This window comes from Polyodon spathula, chromosome 12 (genome assembly GCF_017654505.1).
Source record: "Polyodon spathula isolate WHYD16114869_AA chromosome 12, ASM1765450v1, whole genome shotgun sequence".
Taxonomy (NCBI): domain Eukaryota; kingdom Metazoa; phylum Chordata; class Actinopteri; order Acipenseriformes; family Polyodontidae; genus Polyodon; species Polyodon spathula.
Genome location: NC_054545.1, coordinates 30263686 through 30291677, shown reverse-complemented (window position 1 = coordinate 30291677; position 27992 = coordinate 30263686). Strand labels below are relative to the sequence as shown.

The window sequence follows — 27992 nt, the reverse complement described above, 5'->3', positions numbered from 1 at the left end:
CAGGCAAAGGTATAGCACAGAGTCTATTTACATGCGTTTACATTGGGTTACTGGGCTATGATACAGAGTCAAGTATTTTATTCTTTTCAAATAATATTAAAAAAAAAATCAATATACAACAATTTTGACAAGACATTTGTTTACAGCTAAACTTGGCTTGAATTTACAGTAAATGTAAATTCTAAGCAGGAAGAGTATTCCTCAACCGCTTCCTTGTTAGTACATTATAAAAAAAAAAAACACTTTAGAAAAAAAAAAAGAAGTCAGATAACGCCCGTTATTACAGATCCAACATGCACACCTTCCTGTGATGGCGGTGAGTTTTCACAAAAAACAAGAAGAAATTTATCCATCTGTCCAGGGGTAAAAGGAGGTACAGTTCTCTCCAAATGATTCGAGTTGGGGAGGCATCCCGATTTCAGACAGATTTTCAAACAGCTCCTCCCTCCAAACCTTAACCACACCCGAAAGAGTGCAAAGCACCATCAAGTCCTTTCTCAGCAATCAACTAGGAGCCAGTCCTCCCAGCACAAAGCGTTTTGTTCCTTCTGTCTGTCCAGCACTTTGGGGCTCACCAGGAGGCACAAGACAAAAGCAAAGGCGAGATAGCAAAGTCAAAAGGTGAAATGCCGGTCCTTGTTTGAAGGGAGTGGTGGGTTTCATTGAGGGAGGGGGTAGTATAGAGTAACATTTGGAGTTCAAATAGTACACAGAGCAGAAAAGAAAATAGGAAAGAGGAGAGGGCAGAGGTGATTTGCTGTCTGAGTCTGTCTATCAACCCCCCCAGCAACAGATGGATACACATTTCCATCAGCAGAGATGACAGGAGGCTTCAGTACTTCCAGAGCTTCCATCAGAGCAGCCAGGTATCCAGCAACCAAAGAGATGGGGGACCCCCTAGAACAGAAAGAGAACAGCTTAAAAGAACATTGGCTGTATGAGAAATGTGTCACAATAGGCTAATCTTGGTACAGTGCTTCATTGGAACCCAAGGGGTTATCGACACGGCATAGATAACCAGTACTGAAATAATAGGATATGACAGAGTTTCTGTCTCAGTCTATGACTGCTCATGAGCAAGCTCAAATGAGACACTCTTTACAATACCCTCTCGCCTGACATTTCCACTGTTCAGTACAAGTTCCACTAATCTGTTTAAAAAAAAAGCGTGGCTATATCCTATGGGAACAATTTTTTTCAAAAGCATGTTTTTCCATTCTCAAACAGAAAGGTGCAACACTGCCAAAAAAGAGGGGAAAATAAATACATTTATATATACACACACACACACACACACACACACACACACACACACACACACACACAGATTCCGCGGTTTGTTCAGTAGCACACAACGCAGGTTTAAATACCTTGCTTTGAAAGAATTGGCACAGTATATGCACTGGATTTGAGTATATATATATAATATGTTTTGTCTCAAGCTTTTTTGAGCTGCACAAAACATTAGGGCTTCATCTGGTAGCAATTTTTCCTGCATTACATTGATCACAATGCATTTAGCAGAGTGGCTGAGGCTCGCTCCAGCGGGGCTCTGTCAGAGCTGTCAAAAGCCATCCTGCCTTGGTGCGAGAGAACAGAGATGTGGGCTCTAGTAAATCGTAACTGAGCTATTAGTTGTGTTTACAAGGGAGCACTGGAAACATGCCTCTGCTGGCTGGGAGCAACACAGGGTGTGCATGAAGTCCTGCCAGAGACTTTTATTCTTATAGCCACCAACTGTCATCAGCGTGCATTCGGCATACATTTAAAAATACAGATTAACCCATTTTATATCACCTGGCTTAATATCATACCCTGTTTATTATCACAATGTTTTAAAAACCACCCACCTTGTACCATAGGTTTTTTGAGAAATTACCTCTCATCTCACAAAACAAGCTTATCATCACATTTTGTGCAGCCTGTCAAATGCTGCGTGGCCGGGCTATAGTAAGTAACCACAGGATATAATTAAATTTCCAACCCAACTAACAATCAATAATCATCTCAACTGACAGTTTGTGCAGCCTGTCAAATGCTGCATGGGCGGTCTTAACGGGATACAGTTTAGTTACAAAACACCAATGTCACCAAATTATTGTTAGTTAACAGTCCATCTTATAGGGGTTCATTACCTGGCTGGGTAGTAACCCGTTCTCTGGAGATGTTGGTGCAAGAGGGAGAAAAGGAGTTACCTAGAGATCTTGGAAGGTGTAGGTGTGGCAGTGACAAAGGAAGTTGCAGAAACAAGGGGGTACAGTGGTCTTGGAGAATTTAGTACCTGGTGGGGTTGCAGTCTGTTATCTGGAGATGTAGGTATAGGTGCGGGACGGAGAGCGCCCCTCGTTCTGCCCGTTGGGAGTCATGCTTGATGCCACATTGAGGAAGTCCCAGATCAGGATTGTGTCATCATGAGAACTACTGATGATCTGGAACTCGTCAAACTGCAGCCTGAAGACCCGGCCAGAATGCTCCTAGAGAGTGGAACAAGGAGTGAGAAACTCATTCTGATAATGAGATGCAATTAAAACACAGAACATGACACGGACAAGATACTCACCACAAGGGTGCGCAGACAAAGAGTGCTGGCTGGGGCACGGGGATCCAGAGCAGCCTGCAGGTCCCACACCTTAATTTTTCTGGAAAGAAGAAAGGAAAGGCAAAGGGTTGACATCCCCAGACAAGGAATTTGTGATTGTTAAGTGAAGCTGATCAATGCATGAACCAACACATTTATGATTAAGTGTTATGGATGAATGAGTACCTTTCTTTTGTTCTCACTCATTACAGGGGCCTTAATTATGTATCCGTCTGACAAGATGCATGTCTCCATGTTCAGATGTGTGAAGCATGGCAAGGACAATGCGCTGCGAGACTTACCCATCATAGGCTCCGCTGACTATCCTCTTGTTGTCAAATCGGATACAGCGGACCAGCTCCTCATGACCCTCCAGAACTCGCAGACAGGCGCCACACTCAATGTCCCATAGCCTGGGGATACACATGGAAAGGTCAAAAACGGGGGACTCAAGTTGCTCAATTCAAATGCTGGGCTGTAGGAAGTGTGCCTTATTTCTATCCAACTAATGCCCAGAATATTCCCATCTTAAAATGATTGTTTCCATTAATTGCAAGGATCATTACTGTCAACGTACAGGCTCAAAACTCCCATAATTGAAATGAGCTTTGCACAGAGCATAAGTATGCTGGCTGAATCATGTGGAAGTGCACAAGAACAAAGCAAACTGGAATATAGTGATGTAACTGATCTGATGGAGTTTAGACTATTGAAGCAAGAACATGGAAAATGATGCATTAGGTCAGCATGCCAAAGAACCTGCTTAGCTTGGATTAAGGTGATGTGCAGACCACAATGTTAACTACTTATCAGGTGCACAAAGAAAACAAAAATAAGACATCTGAAACAAATTGCTACATGCAACTTCTATACTTGTTTTTCAACATTAGATGTTTTTTTTTACCAATAACTATACTACAACAAAAAGAAACAGGAAAGTAAATGTATAATATCGTAATTCAATTTCTATTCTTCGAAGTATTGGTTGCACTTTTAAAAAAAAAAAAAAAAAATTAAGTTTTAAGTCAAACTACAGAACCCTGGTGCCAGATTTTTACAGAATTTACAGATTTTTCACTCAAATGGCTCTACACATTTAAAACGGGTCCACTTAAACAGCCAGACCTACCGGATTGTGTTGTCCGATGAACCGCTCACCACCAGCCGGTCCCGGTACTGAAGACATGCAATGCCGCGCTTGTGTCCGTTCAGAGTGCGCACAAATTCACAAGTGCTTGTGCTCCACACCTGTGAGGGGGGGATAAATAAAATAAATAAATAAAACACAAGAGGATATTACAGACCGCTTTGAGAAGTGTTCTTTTTAAAGCCGTATCACATGAGAAAAGTTCTCAAAATACAGCTGCAGAAGATATGCAGTCACATAGATAACTATATGACATTCCCAGGTGGTTTGTAACACACCATGCCCCCTCCCCCTTCTCTCTGGCAATTTACAATATGAAATGCATTTAACATACATTTCTCAGCAAGGTAAATGGTTAGGAAAAATAAGGTTGAATAGTTCAAGCTGTACAATCCAGTTATATTCTAGAAAAGCTAATAGCAAGCTGTCCACATTTAAATGACATGCACGACAGTCAAGTATAAAACTACTGAAACCTTTTATTAAAAAAAAAAAAAAAAAAAAAAAAAAAAAAAAAAGTCTTCTGAAATGCAAATGTCTTAACATTGAGATTTAGGACTGAACTATAATCTGCTGTACCCCAGGAAGTCATTTTAAAACAAGAAGTTACAACTCATTGGACCATTAGAGATATAGCTCCTAGTCTTGGCATACACAAAGACATTGTAAAGTAACAACTATCCTTCGAATTGCTATCGACACCCTTCTTTCAGGTAGACAAGCGGACTGCTGTGCCAGAGACGACTGGAGTCTCACCTTTATGGTCCGGTCCCCAGAGGCAGAGACTATGTATTTGTCGTCAAAGTCAACAACGTTGACTGCCGCACGGTGGCCCACCAGGACTCTGCGCAGGCTGATGTCAGTAGGGGAGGCCATGTCCCACACCGCGATCGACCGGTCCTTGGAGCAGGTCACCATCAGCCCATTACAAAAGCGCAGATGAAGCACTGCTTCATTGTGGTGGATCAGCGTGTTGAGAACCTCCCCAGTGTTTACATCCCACACCCTAGAGAGAAGGAATCATCCGTCACACCAGAAACCCCCCCCCCCCCCCCCCCCCATGCACAGTAAGACCAGTAAACTACTGCACCACCACAGGACATTCACCATTGTCATAGGGACACACTTTATTCAAAGGATGACACCCAGTAACAATTCCAAGTTGTAGGACGACCACTGTATAAAAGCAGGTATCTTTCTATTGTGTGTTATACTACTGGAGATGCCCGTGTTGGCTGCAGAGAGTTGCGCAGCTCCTCTTACCGCACTGTGGAATCTGAGGAGCCTGTAACAATGACTCTCTCATCATACTGCAGACACAGCACAGAGCCCGTGTGGCCTGTCAGGATCTTCAGACACTCCAGGGTCTGCTTGTCCCAGATCTAGAGGAAGGCACATAAAAAGACACTCAAATAAGAGCACTGCAAAGAGGCACTTGAAATTTTACAAAGTGGGCTGATATTGTTTGAGGCTTGCAATAAAAGTATGCCTGCAGTAGTCAACTTTAGAAAGAAACACAATCTAGGGACCAACTCAAAGGCAAAATGATATAAGCAATGCTCATTTATTCATATGAAACAATGCTCATTTAGTAAGCAATACAGAATGTACTTAACTGTTCATATACAGTAAAGCAAACAAATAATGTACTTTATGAATTAAGTAACTCGTACATCTTAGTCTAGGTTAAAGTTTAGAAAAAGGTGCTAAATGCTTTGGTAAACTGAAGCATATACATGTTTAAATTTGCTGCCAAATAGTACAATACTCCACCACCTGGTGTCCAATCTGAACTGCAATCTTAGTTTATTCTAAGGTCAGAGAGATGCAAACTATTTCAATAAGATAGAGGTAGTTGTCAAGTTCCACATCAAGTCTGCTACCCCCAGCTCACCTTGATGGAGTTATCCCTCAGGCCACTGATGATCTTGTCATCATCGTACTGCAGGCAGTACACCCCTTTGCTGTTCTCAGAGCGGCACTGGATCCGCTGCAGGTTGTGGCGTCCACACCGCCAGTTTGCTTCGATCGTCTGGAAGGGAGAAACGTAGTGAAAATGAAGATGACTGGAAACACTTAAAAAGGTGTAGTGCATCAGTTTTTTTTTTTTTTTTTTTTTTTTTTTTTTTTTTTTTTTTTTTTTTTTTTTTTTTTTTTTACATATTCATAGTGGTACTAAGGTCTCCTTTTAAAATTCAAGTACAACAACATTGGGCTAACACAAAGTTTAAAAATGCTATTGCGTAACCTCCAACTGCTGCAGGAGTCACTTATCAAAATGTTAAATTTTCCCCATCAACTGGATTCATCTGAAGACAACCCAGCTACCTGCCAAGCACTAGGCTATTGGCAACCTTGCAAACAGAGCACAACACTGCCTTCTCCATAACCCATTTCCAACATTGAAACCATTCCAGTTAATCCCTGGGATTACATGAAATCACAGAGATTACACTTGACAGAAATGAGCTAGCAGGGACATCTGCTTCTTCCCCGTTGTCCAGAAACCTTGAAGTATCCGCCTCTCTGGGGAAGTGGGCCCACAGAATGTTTAAACAGGAAACACAAAATAAACCTCTAGCTAAGATTTCCATGGGAGTTTAGTTAATTGTTTTCTCTAATGTTTGGGAGTTCACTGTCCAAGGATGTCCAAGACTGACTCCTTAGCTAAAATTAAATCTTAAACTTGAAACGCTGGTGTGCCTGACCCAACTACCCAGGTAAAGAAAGCATCTAGATAGGTTGATCGTGAAAAGCACTTGGAAATTACATTGTAATCTATTCTAACGAAGGTTGAAAAACTGTGCCATAACCTCACATGGGAACATGAATCAGGAAAAGGGGCCAGAGATGTGTGTGCTGTAGAAAAGGAGGAGACAGCAACAGGGCGAGAATAAGACTAGCTCCATTCCCAAGGACAAGAGCGTTAATTTAGAAACCTGCAAACCACATGAAGCAGCTGTACAGCCCGGGACCAGTAAATTTCGAGAGGTGTTGCTCTGTAAACACTCCCAGCTGCACGGGGGTGGAACAAGTAAGCTGGTTTAGCTGGCATTTCCAAACACAACATAACCACTGCCTCCCTCACTAGAGAGCAATTCAGACCCCTTACGTAAAGAGGGAAATAAGAGAAACACACACAACAAAGGTAAACCGTGCTTGATCCAGGCAGTTTGTAATATGGTGTGGGTACGAATAGGACTGCTCATTGATTATGATGAATTTCTACCAGCACCCAGTATGTTAAGTGTGTGTTTAGTTTCAGTTTAAACTGGCTCTCTTCCTCCACCTGGCGCCAGTCTTTTGAATCGTTACCTCAATATCCTGAATGATCTTTGGGTACAGCGACCTGTAGTAAGAGTTTGGTGGGATCTCAGTCGTTCTGTTTTTGAAAAGGTACTTCTCCCTAGAAAAGGAAAAACAGACAAGGTATTACAAAAAAATATATATATATCTGAATACAGCACACTGCAGCTAGAATCTTTCTAATTATAATATGCTGCTCAACCCTGGAATTTATCTGTATGCATGTTGGTCTGCCCCTCACTCACCACTGGTGCCTCTCAGACAGCCCCTTCCACAGCGGGTCAGTGCGCACCATCCTCTCAATGAGCTTCTTCCACAGCATACCCTCCGAGATGACGCGCTGCCACTCTTTACACACCAGCTCTGCTGCACACAGTGATCGAGCATCCAGGAACGACAGGATGTTCTCCGCAATGTGATCCAGGCCCTGGGCTGAGAGAGGGGATGGGACACATTGATGGTGTCAAATATATGCACTATTACGCACATTTCAAAAATTTTCAGCAGTAGACACTGAAACCATTTCATTAGTTTTCCTAGGGAATTTCTGTAAAGTTACTCTTGTGCACCCTTCTATAAAATGGAGTGACAGTGAAACGTGGGCTACTTCTACCACCTAGTGGTTAGTGAAAAAAAAAAAGACCACTTAAATCACTTATAAACTGTAGAAATAGGAATCTATTACACATCTTCACTTGTTAAGACGGCCTGGCAAAGTACTCGGCTGTCACAGGATCTTTATAGGACTGTTCCAGCAAAGCTTTACAAACACAGCAATTACCACACAACAGGGTCACAAAAGAACAAGAAAAGAGACCAGATCCCCATGCAAGCAGGGCATCAGTAGAATGCAAGCAGATATTCCAGTATTTTTTTTCCCCCTCCACTGGACAGTGTAGAGGCTACAGCAGTTTTCTGTTCCCTAGCAGAGGCAGCTGATGCAGCAGAGACAGGTTAAACTGCCACCCCTGTCTCTTGTACCAACACTGAAGGAGAGCTTGCAGGTTTATTACAAGAAACCAGTCCGACTACAAACAGCTCTTGCACTCACCGAAGCTGCTCGCTAACCTGTGCACCTTAAAATGCTACTATTCTGGTCCATTTAAAACTACTCTTACTGACGTGATGTCTAGTCACAGTACCACTAATAATCTACAAAACTGCACCAATTTAATCTAGATGAAGACAGACTTGCAGACTGATTGCCAAGATGAAAATAAAGACTCCTTTTACTTAGTCAGGTGCAAAATAAAGCCCACAGTAAAACCTTGGAAAGACTGCTAGGCTCTCTCGCACTGCTTTACAATTAAGTTTTATTTCAATTACATGTGCTATTTGACTGCATTTAGAAACTTGAGTCCATGACTAGTCTCCAATTCTTACTGATGGTGTTAGGTTTCCTAATTAACAGGTAATAAAAGGACAAACTTGGTTACATCCCAAAAAACTAACATGAGCACAAAGTTGATGCCCTATACAGACGAAGCATAAAAGAAAAGCTTAACTGCTCAAATGATCTACACTGGTCACAATGAAGAAGTTTACTGTGTTTCGGACTGTGAAAATACCGTAGAAATCTGGTTAGCTGATCAGAGTTGCTCTGTTCCAATCCACAGGTGGCTCCATTACAGCCAGGGCTCACATGCTGTAAATCTTGACAGTAGTCATAATATTATATATATATATATATATAAAAATCTATCTTCGCAGATTTGGATTATGCTTTTTGGCATTTCCTTACCTGGCAGGGCAGTGATGAAGTCCCGCTGCAGCATGGGTTTCAGATAGGTGTTTATGTGTCCATGCTGGTAGTGGCACATGTGGGAGATGAGGTGCTCCACAAACTCCACCTGGTCCGACTCTGACCACTGGTCGAAAAATTTGATGCAGACGTCCTTCTCCTTCTCGTAGTTCCCCTCCGAGGGCCGTTTCCGTGACACAATCACAGAGGAGGGACCGTTACTTATCTGTGAAAGGAGGAGAGTGAGAGGTTAGAACTGCAAGTGCCCCTGAAGAACAGGATAGGCCCTGGTTTAGGGACAGCTGTTGGGAGGGGAAAAAAAGCTAAACACCTCAACACTAACTGTGCCTGCTGAAGTGCATGACTAGAAGAATGCAGTAGGCAGGTTAGTGTTAACAACTTATAGCGTTTTTCCTCTGTGTGAAATTAATTCTATTGTACACTTAAGTCAAGTCTTATGAGCAAGTCAATCAAAAAAAAAAATTTCATTTGAATCCAATAATCTGAAGTACAGGCTCTGTTGACAGAACAATCAGAACCTTATCAAAAGCCCTAGTGATGGCTGGGAGCTAGAATGACAGGGCTGTCCATTTACCTGGAATACTGTGCTCTTTTTGAGGGAGTCGTCTTCATTCTGTGCCTCCATCACAGAAGTATTCTGCGCAAAAAAAAAAAAAAGTGTGAGGAATAGAAAAACAAAAAGCATGAGGCAGATGCTCTGAGCATTCTACAGAGACAGAAGTGATTACAGGATCATAAAATTCAATGAGCAGACCCCTGCTAGACAAGAGAAAACAGCCACAGAGGCCACTTGTGGAAATTAGCGCTGGGACAAAAATACTGCTTCAATTATATTCAAAGGCAAAAAAACATGTTCATGCAGCAATTTCTAAGAATGTGAACAAATACACATTGTGTAAAGAAAAGGAAAAAAATGCACAAATGACAGCTGGTGCAATATTTTTTAACAAACAAATTAAAGTATATTTATTAGTTTGAATTCTGAAATAGTTTAAAAAAAAAGGTGGTTTCTCCCAGCACTAGCTGATGTTCTTAACCGATCTGGTCAGATATACAGGACCAACAAATAAGCAGTATCAACAACAGAGTGCATCTTCACACAGACTAAAAAAACTGAGAAAGGGATGTAGCTCAGTCCCAATAACTTCTACAATATATTTGTATAGTAATTCAATTTGTGAAGGTTTATGGTCAATGGAGCTTAATAAACTGCACAATAGAACTATAGGAATATAGAGGAACACAGTTTCAGAGGTTACCTGTAAAATGGATTTCCAGTAGGCTACCATTATCAGGACTAATATTGTCTTCATTTTCAAAATCTTGTTTTCCAAACAGCAAACACACAAACAAAATATTAAATTACTTTGTATTGTGTACATCATGCTAAAATGTTTTTTGTGTTTGCAATAGGGCAACCACCTGAATGCTAACAATATGATGGACTGCTGATTCACGGTTTACTCCCTCAGCACTTTCCCACCGTTCCCCTTCTGTGGATGACTCATCCCTGCACCAGTCTCTACCTATCACTGGATTGAGGAGAGGATCACAGCACTCAGCGTTTAGCTTCTTCCCAAACACTGCAGAGCCACTGCAGCACCAGCACTACATCCCTGCAGACAACTAACCACACCCCAGACTGTCCCAGCCTATCCCAAACATGAGGGCAGTGCTTCCAGACTGTACATTACTTTACTAGTGCAGAAGCAGGGATCTCAGGATCTGCCATGCTGACACAGGCAGCGGCTTGAATACCCCTTTCTGCAGCACACAGAAGCAAGCCAGTTGTCTAGTTTAACCTATTCTGAAGATCTTGTTTTTAAGGGGGTCTGGAGTTCAATATTTCACATCCAGTCAGTACAGGCCAAATCCAATTAAATAAAAACAATGCTGACAGTGACACATTCGGGTTGATACAGCTAGAAAGGCTACTCATGACTCGTTACTTCCTAGCTGAATTAGATTTTATTGATTTACACAAAACCATTTTAAACCTGTCTATTCTAGAGTTTGTGTATCAAGTGTAGAACAGTAGACTCTTTGTAAGTAATGAGTGGATTTCACAATGCAGAAGAATCCCAGATCAATTTAGTCATGTAAAAAAAGACCCAGTTTCTTTTTTCCTCGACTTTGTTTCCCCAAATCTGTAAATGATTTATTGCTGTGACTTTCAAAAACAGCTGCTTCAATCCTACTTTGTTTTACGTCATTGTTTAGCCACCCAAGCAACAAATAAAAATTCTAAAACAAAATCCAGGTTAAAAAATAAATAAAAAATAAAAAGTACTTTTACTCAATTTACTAAATTACTCAATTTATATTCTATGACGAAATTACAAAATGAAAACTCCCAAGTTAACACAAACATCCTTGACAATACCCATACCATCTCCCACGAAGTAAAAACACTAGGGTTTGGACGATTTCTGGTAACACCGTAATGAACAGAAGTCACAAAATGTACGATATTATATTCATTATGATGATTTTTAATGACAGCTGAATATTTTTTATTTCATTATTCCACAAGTAATTCCAAGTATTCCATCTGTTCTAGTAGTATTGAATTAGTACATCTTGTAGTGTATTGGAGAAGCCGCCACTTCCACCTCAAGGATGACCCAGTTGTTGTGAGGCTTGTGTGAGATTTCGTTGAGAAAAGCCAGAGTGAAAGCAGCAGTGCGCACACTTTCAAAATGGCTTAAAAAAGAAACGCTACAAGTTGGGTAATTTTTTTATCCAGCAATTACCTGTTCAGAGATTTTCAATATCGTCCCAACACTAAAAGAAGACTACGTCAAATTTTAATTAATTTCTCAAAGCACTTGGTCTCATCCGGTAACCAAAAAAAGTCTGATTGTGGCACATATTAAAAGGTCACAGAACTATGGGAGATAGGTAAACTCATTATAAATAGTCTTGTTTTACAAGGACAATCCTAGAAAGAGGTCCTGCAGCACAGACACCGGTTTAACAAAGGAGTAAACATGCAAGCGGGTCTGAAAACACCAATACCTGTGCCACTTACCACTTCAGAACCTCAAACGAAAACGTATCCAAGCTCCCTCGCAGGGCAGACCACTATCAAGTGAAGCCTGCAGACTGCTTTGATCAGTGTGAGGAATGTGAGCAACAGCAGTTCTGTGCGCTTTCAAAAAACAGGTCGAAGATCACGTAAGTTTAGAGAGTGTTCAAAAAATATATTCTGTTGACAAGATTACATCAGTCTGCACAGGAACACAAAGTCTGGTTAAGTCATGTCTAATGAGATAAATCTGTCAAACCCATCCAAACAGTCAACACGGTTCGACAGCTCTTAACAGATACTTGGAAAAGCAGACTAGTTGTTTCAATTCTCAAACTAAGAAACATAACTAATGCAGACATTAAATTTGATCAAAAACATTACGTGGATGATGGATGAATGAGGATTGTCAAGTTGTGGAATTTATAGCTTCGCTCCATATCTTCCTCTGCCCCTCTCCTCAATACACCAGTGTGACACAGTGTAGTCACGGTCAGATATCAGACACCAGACTCAAGGCCGTCGTTTTGTGATCCTCATTGCAAATGGCTGCAGTAAAAAAGTGGGGATCTATTCAGTTGATCTGAACTGTGGTGTATCTAACAGTTACACCAACGTTTAACCTGATTTAAATAATTAATAAAAAGGCCCAAGGTAATAAAATCTAAGTTCCAACTGTTCATATAATGAGATCTGTCGCTGGTTAAACCAGAGTCTATTTAAACCAGGAAAGAACTGACTACAAATCAAAACACAGTAAAAGGTAGTCTCTTCATCAGCCATGGTGCCAGAAACGAGAATTCATCTTGTAGATCAGTTAGCTATAACATTGTATAAGTAACTTGATCTCTGCAACTGTTAAGAGCTGAAAACTATTTTAAAAAGTCTAATTAAGCAAACTAGCACCTCAATTAAGGGTCTAGTTAAGTAACTGTGAGCTCAGTTGGAAAGAGAGAACCACTGTTGTAGATGACTCAATTTAATTTTCATTTTGGTAGTCTTGTAGCTCACAGAGCCCCACATCATGTCCTGCTACAGCACTCATTCCCACACACCACTGCAGCTAATCTCCATGTCAGTACCTACTGTACTACAGGCCACAAGCCCCAGAGGAACCAACCGCCTTCAAAATCCACCACCCTCGTTCTGCACTATTAAAACAGCGTACAGGTAGAACATGTTGACTGGAAGCTCCCTTTGCAAGATAAATACTGAAAGCCAACAGTGCTCAGGCACACTGCATTACCAACAGGTGTAACCATTTGCGAAGCCAAAACAGCCACATTTCCTGCACCAACTGCTGTTAGATGATGGACAGCAGGTCAGTGGTGTCTGGTGGTTACACAAGGGACTGGGTGATCAAATATTTTAATGAAGGATCTCACATTTCATTTGTTATTTCAACCCCCTGTCTACATTACCAGTTATTCTCATCCTACAGTAAAATTAATAATACAATCCATTACACATGTCAAATTTACAAGCTGCAGTATAACAAAAAAAAAAAAAAAAAAAAATAGAAAACAGGGTACAAGACAGGCATCACAAAATAAAGGATTTAAGACAGCACTAAGCATGCTCAGCATGAAGGCAGACAGAGGCTGAGCATGAACGAAAATAAAAATAAAAAATAAAAAAAACACTAAAAGATGGAATTGTAGCTACCTAAAGTAATGCTAGGAGAGGAATCAGGTTCCCTGGGGTTTGAACACAGGAAACTCAGAGACAGATGAGGAACAAAGCTGCTACTGCACTTTGAATTTATTCATTTTGTAAATACAAAGTTCTCTACCAAGAGAAAAAAAGTCCTCATTTAAGACACAACCCACTCCCAACTTTCAGCACTTTCATTAAGAAAACTAAACGTTGTAGGAGATCACACTTTCAAAAATTGAGGCCTCACCTGCAGTGACACGGCTTAGTTTTCAAATGAAAAGATCCCTACGACAACATTCATGCAGTAAAAGAAGTATTAATGCTTTTTAGCATAAAGCATGCTTGACCATTCCCAATAAGGTCACTGTATTCGCCCACAACAGTAGTTGACAGAACTCCAAAAACTGATGAGAGGTTTTAGTGCTCAGAGGCAACACATACATCAAAGCATGACTGATTCACAGCAAGCTCCAAGAAAGCAGACGCAGGCACGCACGCAGAGGCAGGCAGGCAACAGGCAGGCAGGCGCAATCACAGTCCACACAGCACAACAAGGAAAGTAGAGAGGCACCTGAAGACATCGGACACTGGGCATGCTCTGCAGGCACCTCAGTGCACACATGCTCTCTGCCAGGTGGGAGCAGCCTAGCCACAAAGACCTGGGCACAGAACACTGCAGGAGGACAAAAAAAGAGAGGAAGGGAGAGAGAGGCGGTTAGGGCCACACACAATCACAGGTACACTGCGGTTGCCACAGCTACTGCTTGCATAGGTTGCATGAACCTTCCAATTCAGTTTGGGAGTGGGTAGGGTGGTAGTGATATTATCCACCAGGTGGAGACATTTTGCCACCTGTTCAAAATACTAAAGGATTAGCTCCACTTTGTGAGCAGAAACAGCACCATTGTTTTTATGAAAGTATTTGACTATAGCTTTGAATTCAGAATATATTTTCTTCAGTATCAAATATTCACAACTTTCCTTCTAATAATGACTGTCCCACTCTTAGTGGGTTGTTACCACCAAGAATAATCGTGGTCACTTGGCTCCCAGTCCTATGCTTTGCTAGACCCCATCTCCAATAGAGCAAAACTCAGTATCTACACAGTATTCTAAGTTTGAGTAAATCTAGAAAAAACCAAACACATACTACAAATGAAGGAAGGTACATGCTGATGACTGGTACTATAATTGCACTTCAAAGTAAGTGTCAGGGAGGTGGCCATAGCTATGCAGTAGATGTGACACCACAGTTGCAAAAGCACCTGGTGAGGATGGAGAACATGTCAGCAAAGCCACAGCGATGTTAGTCTAGTCAGCCCGGATATACTGCACACATCACAGACACCCTCCAGACACAGTCCTCAAAGCAGAGCTGGGAAGCCAGAGCAATTCCAGTCCAGCTCCTCTTTCAAACCATGTTCAACATGTTTTGATTGAATACATTTAAAACTTCCACCCAGCTGTTGTTCAGTCAAGGACTTGTTGCCAACCCTTGCCTTAGAGACACACACACACACACACAAATAAATCCAGAAAGTATCCACCAGGCAGCCATTCCAAATTCTTCCTGGGCATGCATGTGCCCATCCCAAAGCAAAGCACATTATTCAACAAAGTCCTAAAATAGCTTGCTTACTGTATCTTCTTCATCATTGACATGTTATTACAGCACACTAAGTTTCACCCCCGACTTAGTCAGAAAGATCCTGTTTCATTTCTGGCTCAAAGAAATGACAATTGATAGATAATTCAACTTACAGAATACCTGGTTTAAACAGACTGATATCCTGTATTGTACAAATATGATAAACAAAAGTGTGAGGCTGCTTTGTAACAGTCTCTCTTGATAACACAATACAATTATTCAAACTAGACTACCAAAGTGCTGAATATACAAGAAAATTGTGATGCCACTACTTTCACAGGCAGTTGCAGAGGCGACAGTTAACATTTTCATCATGGTGCACTGAACAATTGGCTGCGGTTTGTGTCGCTATATCTTTAGGGAATGTAACTTGACTAAAAGATTGACACAGGTTATTGCGATTACATTCAGAGGCAAAGACCTTTGTCATTTCAAGGTGTTATTTTTAAATATATTTGACAAAATCAACCTGTCAAACATTGCACTGAAAGTCAATATCATTTGGCACCCAACAGTGAAAGTGTAGAAATCCCATAATGACACGCTTCCAGCATATTGCAGATACTGCACTGCAGAGGACCAGAGAGATGAATCTGTTGGCAATAAGTGTCAGATAAACAGAAAGGATTAGCAGCATCAGCTTGTTTGACCCACGTGCACTGACCCTATCAAGCACAGGGCTCACTGCCTACCTCTTCTGACTTTTTTTTGTATTTAATACAATTAAGTTATGTTATTTACATATAATTTAAAATGTCATTTTCCATTGAATGGTGGGTGAATCAAGAATCAATCTCACACCGGGCGCTCCTAATGGTGGATCACATGGCTTTCCTGTTCACTGGCAATGTAGTGAATGAGAAAGTACAGGATCAGTTAAGTGTCTATTCCAATTAAAAATGTCATGTTCATAACAGTTGAGCCCAGTGCTGACCTTGCTCTGGCCCAGCCTTGCCGCATCCCCAATATGCTGACTGATACTTTCATTGCAAATGCATAAAGACAGGAACTGGCTTATTCACTGCAAGCGTCATTAAGTTTAAAAAAAAAAAAAAAAAATGGATCAGGTCTGTTTCAACCAAAATAACTGTTTTCCATACCTTTACCTTCTAAAATAAGATCCCACGAGACCCTGCCCAGGTGCATGCATCTGAACAAAGCAGCAGGCTTATGGTGTAAAATGTGAAAGGTTATTACAGGGCCATGTCGTAGACACACATTTTGTTGGGGGCAAAATCAGATATAAACCTCATTCAGTTCTCCAAAAGAAACTTTGCTTGACTGTGGAGTCAACTGTTTGTATGGCTTGTCAGAATTGTAGGCTGCTCTATGTACAGGGCACTGCTTGCATAACATTATACAAAACCACAGCAACCAAACGGTAAGTGCTACTATGCATTAGAAAAAAATGGCTTCATAAATGCAAAACATGCCTATGGTTCCATTAAGTGCTTCAGTGGCATGCTCAGTTCAGGATCTCCCCAGCATGTTCAGACAGTCCAGAGTCCATATCTTAGACACACACAAGCACAGCAGCATCCTCTCAGCCGAGGCCACAATCTCTCTCCTCCACTATACCATCTCACCGCCCAGCTCTTGCTGTGCACACTCCGCTCTTGCAGCCACTCTGCTTTACATTTGCCGTAATACAGAAAACAAAAACTGTGGATGCAAGCAATTATCGTTTATAAAATAACATGCAGTAAATTACTACTCCGAGAAGGAAAAAAAAAAGGCTGTCTGGCTAGAACAATCAAAATTCAGACCTGTTGTGTCCCCTGCTTACGACACCACTAAAGCCACAATGACTTGTTGCAGTACTAAATTTTTGAAGAGCTATGAATATATAAATGGACCGTAGTAGACCATTTATATCAGATTTATGGAGTCTGGCGTCATAGAAACAGAAATACTCTATATCAATTATTTATGGCTGTAATTATTACCTACGTGTGGATGCGGCAATTCTTGGCAACCCTGAAACAGCCCTGTATTTCGTAAGCTTGATACTAGAGAGCAAATGTAATTTGAATACCCCTACAAGCAAAAGTACATAAGTATTCCAGCTTATTTAACAAACACATACAAAACATCCCAGCACCTCCAAAAAATATCTAAATAAAATATATGAATAAACTTACCTGTTAATTGTTCCTTTCACCGACTGCAGGAATCCAGAATACTTTTTAAAAACACATTAAAACAATGCTGCTTCATCCTCAACCACCTCACATTTAGCAATGTTGTTTGTGCCCATTTCCAAAATAATCTGCTACGGTCAGATATTCCCCATTTTCATTAGTAATTATTGCAAAGAGCAAAATGTTTTTTTTTTTTTTTTTGTGTCCAATTATTGTTATTTTTTCACTGCAGCAACTCCCTACATGGCTCAGGAGACCCGAAGGTTCAGTGGGCGGCCTCCGACCCCACAACTAAACCAGCTTAATTTTTACCCAGGAACTCGAGAGTGGATGTCAGAAAGCTGCCTACCACTGGGAGGACAAAGGCCAGCCCTGCAGGTGTCCGACTTTGAACTCGCTGGGTGACTGGCCAGCAGGGTTCGCTGTAGCACGATGAGGAGAAACAGTCCCTGCCAGTTTTGCCACCCTAACCTACAGGAGCACTAGAGCCAATGCAACACTACTTGCAGAATCCCCAGTGAAGACCAGCCTACTTCACACAGCCACGATCCAAAACTGCTCACTCTGCGCACCCCGCGGTTGTGCTTCAATCTGCTGAGCTACCAACGTGTGTGCAAAATCAACCGGGGGCATCTTTCAGACTTCAGGAGCATGACGAGAAAACCACAGGTTTTTTTTTTTTTTTTTTTAATAGTAAATTCGATATTTAAAAAAAAAAAAAAAAAAAAAAAAGTTAACTGAAAAGCAATTGTGGGATATAAACCCATCAGTTGTGTTAAAAATAACAATTCACTATATCAAAATAATATTTTTGTATTGCAAAAAAAAAAAAAAAAAAAAACCAAGGCAGTTTTGGCATATCGATGTATAGTACCAGTAATAATATCCTGTTCGGTTTGCTTTTTACTTGTGGAGTGGATGGGTGGGTGTACAGTAAAATACTGACGCCTTAAACATAAAACAGATGTGAACTTACTCTTCACACAAAGACGTGTCTAAAGAGAAGGCTACCGGTACTTCACTTTACTGTTGGATCATCTGCCTTTTGATAATATTTAATTAGTCTGCTAAACCTTCTGAGAATTAAAGATGAAACTCGCTGGTGAGCTTTATATTTACAGGAGTAGTTATGGGCAATTCTCACCGCTGTTGTACTTGCAGGAGCATGAAGCTCTACTTGTCTTCAAGAATGCGCCCGATTATGACCTTGTTCATAATAATTGCATCCTTAATGTGCAAAATGCACAGAATTGCTTCATAAATAAATCAAATGTGTATTTTTGTTGACATGCATCTGTTGACCGTTGCAATCATAAAAAGTACTGTATTGCTGCAGTTGCTTCCCTTGACCACAGCGGTAGTGGGATGGAAAATGAAGGAAAGTAGAGTGAAAGTAGCATCACATTGCATGTACTGTAGCATGGACCTTTTGTGCTGGTAGCTCACAGGTAAATTGAAATGGATCAAACTAAACAATGCAAGTCCTATTTTTTTCCTACAAAGGATTAGTGTGTCTAAGCTCAGACAGTAGAAGCACTGTACCACCACTTTTAATTTTAAAATCTGATGGACAGAGTATGGTCCCAAAGGCATCCTACAGAGTCCAAACAAGATCACAGAACAAACGTGTGCAACGCTCAAACAAATTACTACAAAGATATCGAATATGTAGCATAAAACATTGCTGGCCATGGGAATTACAGGCCTCATACTTGATTGTGTTTTGTAATGTTAGCAGAGGGTCGATAAATCACCCCTTGGGAGATTAAGATATTAGTGTTGGGATCAGCCGCTGTTTAGAGCATTAAAAACAGACCCCATCGTGCTTGAAAATATTGTTGCTCATCCTTTTATTGAAATGTTCTGTGCTATGTTTGAGACCTTGCAATTGTATTGCACATCATTAAAATATTTTTATTTTAAAAAGTTTACATACTTGTGTTCGCCTAAACACTGTATATCAATTATGCTCATTTCATGAATTGCAAAACATTTCTACATACTTTTTTTGATGTAACTACAGGCATTTACAACCTGTTTTTGAAATTGTAACCCTTCAGTGTGGAGCTTTCAGCTAAAGTACCCTTTACAATTTTCAACTGAAAATATTGCATATTGCATTTAATATATATGTCACAACAGTTTGGGACTGAAACTGCTGGTTTAGGACAGAATACTAAACAGTAGGCTTAATTCTTAACTTTTAATTACATGTCTTCGGCTGACCAGAATTAAAAACAGTATTTAGGAATCTCTTTGCAAACACTCTTACTCGCTTTCTATTCCCAAAGTTATTATATATAATACAAAATAGTCTGCACTGTAAATGTTTCACGTTAGCATTTACTTCCCATCTCAGCATAATTCTGTGCAATTTAAAATGTTTACAATGTCAAAAACATTAACCTCAAGATAAAATAACTAACATCTATAAACTTTTTATTTTCATATGTATCCATTTCAACCAGCCCTACTGCTGTTACTAAAAATGCAGCCATGACTAATACAATTAAAAAAAAAAAAAACATCACAGTACCGTGATGATTATTTGTTTACCAGAGCATTTATATTTCTTTAAAAAAAATAATAAATAAATAAATAAATTAGTGTGTTTCATTGATTTGTATTGAATTATACAAGTTGAAAACAGCGAAGTTAAATGAGCAGCACCGAGAGCTCTCCACAGGAAGAATCACCAGATCCCTGCTTTACCCACCCGTATCAGAGTGAAATCCACTCAATCAAAATCACGCGGGTGGAAAGTATAGACATGATAGATTCTGTTTTGCCTCCCCACCGGTGCACCTTGAGCTGCTAAACAAATGTTACATGCGTGCACAATGGTTTAGATATAATAGATAACTGTCACAAAGATGGCTGCTGTGGGTGACGTCAGACCAAAAACCAGGAAATAAACAGAGTGGTGGAGTTTGGTGAAGCTGAGCGATTGGTACCGCTCAGCATTTAATAATTAAACAAACAGAAAATAAAAAGTTGTAAGACAAACAAGACACGGCACTCGTAGCCAAAACAAAAAGACAAACAAAATGGACTATACAGACAAAACACGGTGACCTTCTATTACTATATCTATTACACTTACCTCCATCTCCACTCACCGAACACACAACCTCAAGTGAGTGAAAACATCCTGCTTTTATGCAGCTGTACCGAGACTCGATTGCTAATCACTCATTCAATTGGAATCACGGTACAACTGCACGTGAATTAATAAAGTGCAATTCCCCGCGCTCACATATTTTTACATTTTACTTGCATGTGAAGTGCTGCGCAATCCTCGTGCCTAAATACAAATATACATTTTAAACACTTGTGTTACACAGACCCGTTTAAATTCCATGTACCAATGACTATATACCAACATTAAACAAAAAATACACAGGGGCAGGGCACTTTGCCAAAATAACATATCATTTTCTTTTACTTTCATTTGTGCCTTTCCGAGTCGTCCTGCATCCCCCCCCCCCCCCAATGACCCTTAGAAGTACCCCCAGGAGTAAACGTACCGACGGTTAAAAACCCCTGCATTATTGGACCCGAGTTACTCAGGAAGGAACCAATATCTTTTTTCTTAACTTTTTAATTCCCTGGAAAGATCCCTGCAATAAAAAGATGATGCTGGGAGCCCGCCATCAGTAGTACACCTATAAAATCAATCCCCCTAATCCAATATAAAGCCAAAGCCAGGAGAGCAGTAGTTGGGACTTGCAGTTCACAGAAAAATTTACGACCTTGGCTATATAATGAGCTTGTTAATCGAACCATGCACATACCGCAGTGCCCTCAGATCACCAGGGCCAATCCGCCATCACAGCTGTAATATGGAAAGTCAGGCCACTCGTATATTTTGTATTTATTTCATTTCAACAGATATCTAGTAATAGAGGGTGGCCCATTTGAGTGACTTGTTCCTTCAAAGTAAAGACGCTCTGTCCCGCTTGCAGAGGTTGGGAAGATTATGCTCTGGATTTCTGGCCAAGGGTGCAAGTATAACACCCCTAACTACTGTGGAAAATGTAAAACAAACATGACTGCATTTTTTTAAAAATCTTAATAGTATTTGTAAAATCCCCCACTCCACCCCCCATAAACCACACTGCACTGCTTTTCAACCACAATCCAAGTACACAGATTTACCCTTTAACTGCCTATTTTAGCTACAGTAGACATCCAGATGGACATCCTATCTCCTTTAACTATTGTAGACAATAGGAGTAAAACTGCAAATTTATTAAACATGAACAACATGGCTTGGTGAATTACTGGTCAACTGTACATAATAAGGCGTCTTCTGTCCTCTCTGCACAGCCTATATTTATATACAAGTATTCACACATTTAAATAATACATTCCTGTCCCTGGGCTGGTGGGGAAACACAGCTGCCATTCCCTGAGCTAGCTGGTAACATTATATTTATAACAAGTTTATAATAGAGCGTCTCAGCAGCACACATTGTCCACGTTTACAATTAGCTCGAGAGATGTGCCATCTCAGACCCAGGATCTACATGTCCTCTCTAAAGTTACACTGCAATAACAGATCCACAATGGCTGTATAAAAAATAACACTGCACTTATCAATATTTTTAATAGCCAAAGTTTATTTTCAAACCACTATACACAACTCCAGTTTTTTGTGTTAAAGCCTGCATGTTCCACCCCCTCCCAATGAAAACACAAGATCAATGTCAGACTAATAACATCCCTCCCTTGTTAGGACAGCCTCCTCCCCAGCTTAGATTTACTGTTTACCTACCACTTACACAGAAATCAGTTGCTGACTGGTCATTATGAACAGGATTATTACATCTTTATTCAACACATGATTATATTTAACCCTTTGCGGTCCTATGTCGGACCAGGTCCAACATTACAATTTTCCCTTTCTACTCCGATGTCGGACCCTGCCCGACATCAAAAGACATCAAGCACAGGTCTATGGTTGTTTTTTTTCTCCACAAAAAGCCGAAAAAAAAAGGGCGGATCTGAGCAATAAACATAGTCCCTGCAGCACAGACATAACAGGGACAAACAAATAAGATAGCTGCTTCTGCATCCAGTGCTCAAAGAATATCACAGACATTTGCCAAGCTTTTTGAGATGTTATAGTAATAAAAAAATTGCTTCAATCGCATTATTGGGGAGTTTGGTGATAAAACGAGTGACCAGGAGATGATTTATCAATATGCTTGTCTATGAAGAGGTATGCGCTATATACAGTGAACAAGGGGTGGGGCAGGGCTGGAGATGCAGTACTGAGTGTCCTGTTCATATGTAGTGCCTTTTAAACCTACTTTCTTTAATTTACTTTTAAGCAGTGCATGTAAAATAAACAGCACGTCTGAAAATAAATTGTACCTGACGTGTCTGACAAGCGTTGAATAAACGGACCGTAAAGGGTTAAATAGATTAACAACATCTAAAATCATACGCAAGACAGGAAATTTTGTTTTGTTACAATTACACATTGTTCTTTAATTGTGGATCATTTATTCAATTTACCTTAGTACTATGAAACAGTATTCATAGTTAATACATTTGAAAACTGAGCCAACGTAGAAATATCTGGGATGTGTTCCTCAAGACATCAGCATTTATATGTTCAAGTACTAACAAAAGTACTGATCACATTGATTTAACCAGAATCGTGGTAATGAGAGAGGAATTATCAATTTTGAACTAGCATATCAAATACATATTTCTTTAAAGCCCCTTTTAAAATGAAACATAGCAAAGTCTTTGTGTCGTTATTGTTAGATTATATTTTTAGGCTGTAACTAACTTTGTTTAATAGTCTTTCAAAAAGTAAACATTTTCAATTATTTAATTTTAAATTTGCTTAAATAATTTAATTTGTAGCATTAGTCAAAAACATCTAGTACCCATCAAACTGCCTATTAAAGAAAAGAAAGGCTCTTCTGTACATTAAAGCACATACCTGATATGGCATTTAGGCACTGGTTTCACTGTACATTATATTATATGAATGGTCATTTTTGCCAAGAAATATACGTCAATAGTCTGCCTGAACGTTATAAATTTATAACTTATGTACTTTATTTTTTAATAAAGTACTATGATTCAGTGGCTATAAATGAGGGATAAATCCCTTTTTGCCAGAAAACAGTTTGACAGTCAAGATTAATATTTTCTGATCAGTTCTGACATAAGAAATGTCATACAATTTAATTGAAATATTATCACTTTTTGTTGTTGACATTCACAATGGCCTATACCTTGAAATCTGTACTAGTGTTTCAGAAAATTAATCTGATGCTGAAGGGTTTGATGAAATGGAACAGGTTATATAATATACAATTGATCTGTTTTACAGCATTTTATTCTTAAGTTCTTAAAGGCCTACTGTAGGAGGTGTAACTTGAATCTATTCGATAAACATAAAACTCTATATATATATATATATATATATATATATCTATATATATATATATATATATATATATATATATATACACACACACACACACACACACACACACACACAGTATTGTGCAAAAGTTTTAGGCAGGTGTGAAAAAATGCTGTAAAGTAAGAATGCTTTCAAAAATAGACATGTTAATAGTTTATATTTATCAATGAACTAAATGCAAAGTGAGTGAACATTAGAAAAATCTACATCAAATCAATATTTGGTGTGACCACCCTTTGCCTTCAAAACAGCTTCAATTCTTCTAGGTACACTTGCACACAGTTTTTGAAGGAACTCGGCAGGTAGGTTGGCCCAAACATCTTGGAGAACTAACCACAGTTCTTCTGTGGATTTAGGCAGCCTCAGTTGCTTCTCTCTCTTCATGTAATCCCAGACAGACTCAATGATGTTGAGATCAGGGCTCTGTGGGGGCCATACCAATACTTCCAGGACTCCTTGTTCTTCTTTACGCTGAAGAAAGTTCTTAATGACTTTCGCTGTATGTTTGGGGTCGTTGTCTGCTGCAGAATAAATTTGGGGCCAGTCAGATGCCTCCCTGATGGTACTGCATGATGGAGAAGTAGCTGCGTGTACTTCTCAGCATTGAAGATACCATTAATTCTGACCAAATCCCCATCTCCATTTGCAGAAAAGCAGCCCTAAACTTGCAAGGACCCTCCACCATGCTTCACTGTTGCCTGCAGACACTCATTCCTGTACCGCGCTCCAGCCCTTCGGCGAACAAACTGCCTTCTGCTACAGCCAAATATTTCAAATTTTGACTCATCAGTCCAGAGCAACTGCTGCCATTTTTCTGCACCCCAGTTCCTGTGTTTTCGTGCATAGGTGAGTCAATTGGCCTTGTTTCCATGTCGGAGGTATGGCTTTTTGGCTGCAAGTCTTCCATGAAGGCCACTTCTGACCAGACTTCTCCAGACAGTAGATGGGTGTACCAGGGTCCAACTGTTTTCTGCCAATTCTGAGCTGATGGCACTGCTGGACATCTTCCGACTGTGAAGGGAAGTAAGCATGATGTGTTTTTCATCTGTGTTTTCCTTGGCCGACCACTGCGTCTACGGTCCTCAGCGTTGCCCGTTTCTGTGTACTTCTTCAAAAGAGCTTGGACAGCATATTTGGAAACACCTGTCTGCCTTGAAATTTCTGCCTGGGAGAGACCTTGCTGATGCCGTATAACTACCTTGTGTCTTGTTGTTTTGCTCAGTCTTGCCAAGGTGTATGACTTTTGACAGTAAACTGTCTTCAGCAACGTCACCTTGTTAGCTGAGTTTAGCTGTTCCTCACCCAGTTTTATTCCTCCTGCACAGCTGTTTCTGTTTCAGTTAATGATTGTGTTTCAGCTTACATATTGAATTGATGATCATTAGCACCTGTCTGGTATAATAGTTGAATCATACACCTGACTATATGCCTAAAAAATCCCTGACTTTGTGCAAGTGTACCTAGAAGAATTGATGCCATTTTGAAGGCAAAAGGTGGTCACACCAAATATGGATTTGATTTAGATTTTTCTTCTGTTCACTCACTTTGCATTTAGTTAATTGATAAATATAAACTATTAACATGTCTTTTTGAAAGCATTCTTACTTTACAGCATTTTTCACACCTGCCTAAAACTTTTGCACAGTACTATGTGTGTGTGTGTGTGTGTCATATATATCTACATACACACACACACACACACACACACTACATAGGGACCATTTGCTGTTTCTAAACTATTCAATATAAAATGACCATTAAATATGTTACTTACAACACTCCTTGTCATTGACAAACAATGATACTGCATTCAAGGCAGTTGGTAACTAATAAAAAAAAAAAAAAAAAAAAAAAAATGAATAGACCTCAATTTAGTACCGGCAAATACTGTACCGGCATCTTAATTACAAAATTGTTTTTGTTAATAATAATAATAATAATAATAATAAATAATAATAATAATAACAAGTTACACGACAAATTAGGTTATTTGTATACTACTGTTCAAACCAAACCATTACGGCATCTAACATTACACACAATTTAAAATACAAATGTACATCTGTTACAGTGATATATACTATATGTTATTTCCAGTTACGTTTGTAAATTACTTGTGGGTGTACACAAACATACACCACAGTTATTACAAAATCTTGAAGACCACCGTTACATTAATTATCATTTTTACTATCACCAGTATTGCTTTCTTCGGGGTTCGCGTCAGTCATGTCGTGTGTAGTCATATATCTTATTATATATATATATATATATATATATATTATAATATATATGTATGTATATGGTGTGTGTTACACATACACACACACACTTCCTAGCCAAGGATCCTCCTTCGAAAAATTACCCCCCTAAATAAATAAATTATATTTTAGAACATGGGTCCCATACTTTCAAAATAAAACCTATATGTTGCTGCATTTAAAATTATAGTTATGTGATTTACTTTGTATGCAAATGTACCCAAGGTAACCGCAATATGAAAACGTACTTCTCTCTGTACCACGATACCGGATTCCAACCTATCTTACCACCACAACAAGAAAAGGTACAAATTCCGTCCCAATATAAAAATACAACCTATTTACTGCTTTCATACTCAACTGTATTCCCATTATTGCATTTGGTTTCAGTGCAATACATGAATTTTATCGGTATTTTCATGAGAGCGTTAAAAAAAAAAAAAAAAAAAAAAAAAAAAGAGGGTTTAAACATATTCTGAAACAATCGACCTCTGGCTCTCTCTCCTCACTCCACCTTTGCCGGGTTGAATATCTTTTCCCCGCGGCCTCTGGACCGACAATCGGAGCAATTTGTCTTCGCGGCCCTACTATTCGAGTGTAGCTGTCGCGCTCCGGGGTGACTCACCATTAACTCCAGGGTTTTATCCTCGATCTCGGGCTCCATGTTGTTGTTTCCCCCGAAACTCGCAGCGAAAATGGAAACCCAGCCCTGCGTCAGCGGCTCGCACGTCACCGCGTACAAGCAGTAGGAACGTTACCGTAGCCACAGGGACGATAGGCAGGTACACGCGGGTCCAATCAGCTCTGTCCATTGGCCATTGGTCGTGGAGAGGGCGGTATCTTTTCCCCGTAGTCTGTGTTTATTGGAGTTTAACACAAAAGAAGGTTAATTTTATTGGTTACCGGTCTCCGAGCGGAAGTCAAATGAGGATACACTCACCATTATAAGTTAGGGCAGAATTCACAGAGGAGGTTGTAGGAATTGGCAGTGAAACAAAACCAACAATGCTTATTATTTTACCTAAAGAAGAGTTAACTCAGTATCAGTTTAATAAGCCGTCACTTTAATTGAAGTCATTTTTTACCACACTTAAAACTCATTACAATAATTATGCACTACTACTACTGATAATAATAATCAGCAGTTAAGCTAGGTGACAGAGCACATGTTAAGTCACCTAACAGCTGTGTCTGTTGATTTACATATGTTTTCAAAGAAATCCTTTATTGCCTTAATTGTCTGTTTCCAGCAACAATACTAATTTTTACAACTAGTTTATGGGTGCCTGTTCTGTAATGGTGGTTCCTGATTTTTCAAGTACAACAGTGCAATCGTATAGGCCAGTGTAAGAGATGCAAACTGCATGATACAAGTGTTTCCCTTTCAATTCAAAGATGGCCACAAAAACATGGTTATAGGATACACTCCTGCCTATTGGTAGGTGTCACTGAGCTATTACTATCAAAGCTGCCGATAGGCCCTCTCCCCTCAGTGACCCCCTTGGTACCGCCTCCCGAGGGTGCTTAACTGTCACGCAGGGGAGACTTGCTCTCTTTCGCTTCTCACAATTGGTACGGTAAGACCTCTCTGTGTTGCATTGAGCCTGTTTCTTCTAAAAAGTGCTCGTAAGCTACTGCTAGTTCCCCTGCACTTCGTGCTAAAAGCTGGCCTTCTCTGCTTTTCCGGGAATCAATAGTTTTAAGTTCTTAGCCTTTATTCTGTTTCTAACTATCAGCACCTGCTCGCTCCACGTGTCAGGCTGCTTCTCTCTGTCTGTCCATCTTAGTACGGTAAGTATTATTGTTAAGAACTGTGTGTGTTTTTTTCATCCTTTCTTGCTTCGGACAGCACTGTTACTCCTCGGGGCTGGGCTTGCCTTGTCCCCATTGTCAAGTTGCGTGCTTGCGCAGAAGACTGCCAGCCGTATACTCCTCACGAGGCTTCCCTCGCTGTTGGGTTGAGACGAACGCGGGCTGCATGGGCCTTCACCTCTGGTGTAGGTTGCTCAATCAA

At 40.0% G+C, this 27992-nt stretch overlaps 1 protein-coding gene across 4 annotated transcripts; it reads right to left on the bottom strand.

Moving 5' to 3' along the window:
* Nucleotides 1-10: 10 nt before the first annotated feature.
* On the bottom strand, nt 11-26724 carry LOC121324395 (F-box/WD repeat-containing protein 11). 4 transcript variants are annotated; one of them, XM_041266186.1, is made up of 15 exons: nt 26604-26699; nt 25492-25543; nt 14049-14150; nt 9368-9430; nt 8773-8998; nt 7277-7463; nt 7041-7131; nt 5620-5757; nt 4989-5107; nt 4482-4731; nt 3708-3826; nt 2881-2991; nt 2561-2639; nt 2282-2474; nt 11-897 (listed from the first exon to the last, which is right to left on the bottom strand). In XM_041266186.1, the coding sequence occupies exons 2-14, from the start codon at nt 25525-25527 to the stop codon at nt 2301-2303; spliced, it is 1695 nt and encodes a 564-aa protein (XP_041122120.1). In that variant the 5' UTR covers nt 25528-25543; nt 26604-26699; the 3' UTR covers nt 11-897; nt 2282-2300. The 4 variants fall into 4 exon arrangements, with proteins under 4 accessions (XP_041122120.1, XP_041122119.1, XP_041122122.1 ...); XM_041266185.1 differs by lacking the exon at nt 25492-25543 and having other exon boundaries at nt 26604-26724; XM_041266188.1 differs by lacking the exon at nt 14049-14150 and having other exon boundaries at nt 26604-26698.
* Nucleotides 26725-27992: the final 1268 nt, after the last annotated feature.